Source organism: Myotis davidii, unplaced genomic scaffold (assembly GCF_000327345.1).
Source record: "Myotis davidii unplaced genomic scaffold, ASM32734v1 scaffold468, whole genome shotgun sequence".
NCBI lineage: Eukaryota > Metazoa > Chordata > Mammalia > Chiroptera > Vespertilionidae > Myotis > Myotis davidii.
The window spans coordinates 987,502-991,192 of record NW_006299170.1 but is presented as its reverse complement, the minus strand read 5'-3'; the positions used below and the strand labels follow the sequence as shown (position 1 = coordinate 991,192).

The following is a 3,691-nucleotide window of genomic DNA, read 5'->3' as shown; positions in this document are numbered from 1 at the left end:
ATCATTTGTGACTATATCGTCAACAAGTTTACTCTAAAGTTAAGTGGGCTTTGTATGGTTCACAGTCAGTGAGGTAATCTTTCTAACAGTAAGAAGATACTTTCATTTTTAATAAATGCTGTACCAAAATGTATTGAAGTAAAAGTATAATGGTAAAAAAATGTATGTTGTGTGTGTGTCTATGTATGTGTTTGAATATAACATCTTTCATATGACACGGATGTCTCTCTCAGGAGGTGATGGGATTGTTTGGGTGCCAGACATGGGAGAAGCCTCTGCACTGAAGTGTTTCTGGAGTGATGCTGTTACAAAGACCCACGTGGAGAAGGACTTCATTGCGTTCAAATCATCAACTCCACGTAAGTGACTTCATAAAGAACACTTTCTCAGCCTATTAGTTCCTAGATGACAGGTTAGGCCATGATAATATTTTATCACTACTTTAAGAACATTTCCTCTATAATGAGATATTGTTGGTGGAAGATCTATTTAAAATATTAAAATTTACATAACTAGAAAGTTACAAGTCCTGATTTTGGAGAAAGTTTTCAAACTACACAGAAGGTCAAGGAAGATCCAGACTTAAAATAGTCTAACTATAAATAAAGTAAGAGGTTATTTTTTTGTTTTTGTATATATATCTATATCCATGGCACATGTATCATCTTCTCATGGTTTGGTCTACCTGATCATGTACTAGCAATTAAATGAGTGAACCAAAAAAATTATAATAATTGTACTACATATCCTAGAATGTCTTGGCTTGTTATTTAAATAGTTACATAGCTGTATTTTTCAAAGGAGAGTTAGAATTTTGGGAAATGCTCACTTAAGGTTGATATTTAATATTCTAAAAATAGATAAACTTATATAGAAACAGAGAACAGAATTAGATGGAATCCTACATCAAAGACTTGAAGAACTCTAGAGTTCAAGATCAGAGCTAGAAATATTAGTCATCAAATTAGACTCAGGCCCAGCCAGCATGGCTTAGTGGTTGAGTATCACCCTGGGAACTGGGAGGTGGCAGTTCGATTCCTAGTTAGGGCACATGCCTGGGTTGTGGGCTCCATCCCTAGAGTGGGGCATGTAAGGGGCAGCCAATTGATGATTCTCTCTCATTATTGATGTTTCTCTCTCTCTCCCTCACTCTTCCTTCCTCTCTGAAATCAATAAAAATATATTTAAAAAATTCAACTCAGAAGGTAGGGTCAGAGAATAAAAAATAAAACTAGGAGTATGTGTTGTCAGAGTTACTTAGAAAGAATCTGATGGAGTTACCAATGGTTTCTGATGTGAATAAGAGCTCAGGTAAAGATGAGGCCCAATGAGTTACCATTAGATTTAATGACTTGGAGGATGTGGGTGACCTTGCAGAAAGTCATTTGGTAAATATAGTGTGGGAGGGAGAAGCTAGACAGGAGTGAGGAGGCTGGGAGGAAATGAAGATGGTGAGTAGAGATATATTTGAGAAACTTAACTATAAAAAGAAAGGAGAAATAGAAAGATAGCTGCAGATAAACTGACAATTAGAATATTTACTTTTTTATGATAGAAGATAATTGATTACTTTGCAGTGGTAAAGAGGAGTATTAATTCAAGAGATATTCACACAACAAAACTTTAAGTGTAAAAAAATTATATTAGAAAATAGTATGGATGAAGAGAAGACCCAGAGTCAAAGAACATCAAGGGCTATATTCTTTTTTATACTGTGTAATAGGTGCTGAAAGGATTTATGTCCTTTTCCACTATGTTCAATTCTAAGGTCCATAACTTTGGCCCTGCTACTAATAAAGTCAAGGGGATTTATGATTGAGGGTCCATGGTGGTTTTCTTTGAACTGCTATAAAAACCTGTGGTCCTAGCTTTATCCAGATTTGGCCTCCCTCTTTCCTCCAAGGCATTAAAATCAAACTTTGTCTAAAAGCTACGGCTTTAGGAGGCTTTCATACTTAAACAATGTCCGCATCCCTCAATCTTTTTATATTTTTTATTTGCAGATAATAGCTCTTGGAGAGGGGTCAAAACTGGCTCTTTTTTCATTTCCCAAATTATCTACCACTTCAAGGAATATGCTTGGTGTCATCATTTGGAGGAGATTTTTCGAAAGGTAGGATCTTTTCCTTTTATTCCATGCCTCAGAACATTTTTTTTAATCTTTAAATTCTATATTAGTTAAGGAATTACAACTGTGTCCATATCCTCCCCCCATTAACCCCCATTCTCCTCCCCCCCAGAACATTTTGTAGACCCATTTACAAATGTTTTCAGGAATCCTGAAGCCTTAAGTCCCTTTGATGCTCTTTCCTGTATTCCAAGTTTATTTTAGTTTTTTGAAGTCATACATAGAACCAGTGTGAGTTTCTCCAATTTTAGTAGCCTTGCTCATTCAGGGAATGTTTTTGAAGGTACTAATTCCATTGTGTATGCACTATATCCAAGGATGCTAAAATTTCTGTTTATATCATGTAAAAATAGCCTTTCTTCTGTTTAGATCATGTAAAAATTAGCCTGACCCCTAAGTGAAAAGTTCAAATTTCCTCTTTCAAAAATCTCTAAAGGCTTTCTTGGCTACTTTAGGTTCAACATTCATTTGAGACACCAAAGGAACTGGCCCAGATGCCAACGATTGAAAGAGTATCCATGACACGGTATTTCTACCTCTTCCCTGGGAACTAAGGTAAATGTAACCAAGAAGTGGACTTGGGTGCTTCCTGCTCAGAGTCTTTACATAAAGTCTAGATAGAATGGAGAGCAATGATAGAGTGCTGCTGCCCAGTCATCACTAAGGCTCACCTTATCTGCCCTTTTTTAATGGCCCTTGGAGGAACCCTGGTTTTATTTGCATAATAAATGCAAATAAAATGATTGCATAAGAAATGATTAAGTCCAGATAGACAATTCTTCAGTCCTTACTTCTCTCAAAAATCTACTCAGTAAGTAGGAAATATTTAGTTCTGATGCATGCACTAAACAAAACAATGGGACATGTTACATATAGCTGGTGTTTTGGCTTCCTTCCCAAAAAGCCTGTTTTGCTGAGTCATATCCCTACTCTGTTTGGCATGAGGCTTGCTAGTGCCACAGTGTGAACTGACTGCTGATGAATCTACACTGAGGTAAAGATTGTCTTGTTTGGGCATGATAGATACATAGCCCTTTTGTGAAGATATATCTCATAGTAGAAATTAGTTCTATTTATATCTTACTTCTAGTTACTAATAACAACATTCTCCTTCTACTTTTTCCAGGACAAATGGAGACATTATGGTCTCTATGATTCTACTACTTTAAAAGGTCAATTTTTCATGAAGAATATTTTTGTACCAAACATTCAATTGCCTACCCTTTACAAATGCCAGGCTAAAATCACTATTTTACTGTTATTGAATTAATGCTCAATAAAGTTCCTTTTAAAGTACGCTTGTTTTCTCATTTTATCGTAAAAGTAATTCATGCTCACTGTAAAACAAATTTTAAGTATAGAGAAACATAAAAATATTTTTAATGAAGAAATAGTACTTCTTGTCATGGCCTGTGTGGCTCAGTTGGTTGGGCATCATCCAGGCAACGAGGGATTGCCAGTTGGATTCCTGGTCAGGGCACCTGACCTGTTGTATCTCCATCCCCTATTGGGGCAGCAAATCAATGCATCACTCTCACATTGATGTTTCTCTCTCTCCCCCTT

At 36.2% G+C, this 3,691-nt stretch overlaps 1 protein-coding gene across 2 annotated transcripts in view; it reads left to right on the top strand.

Annotated features, from left to right (window-relative positions):
• LOC102773959 (caspase-12-like) overlaps window positions 1–3,424 on the top strand; it is a 13,275-nt gene extending 9,851 nt beyond the window's left edge. For both annotated transcript variants that reach the window (XM_006774657.2, XM_015571075.1), the window contains exons 9-12: window positions 234–359; window positions 2,004–2,113; window positions 2,584–2,683; window positions 3,255–3,424. In XM_006774657.2, coding sequence (XP_006774720.1) covers window positions 234–359; window positions 2,004–2,113; window positions 2,584–2,682 — 335 coding nt within the window. In that variant the 3' untranslated portion in view covers window position 2,683; window positions 3,255–3,424. The remainder of the gene's footprint in view (window positions 1–233; window positions 360–2,003; window positions 2,114–2,583; window positions 2,684–3,254) is intronic.
• The last annotated feature ends 267 nt before the right edge of the window (window positions 3,425–3,691 follow it).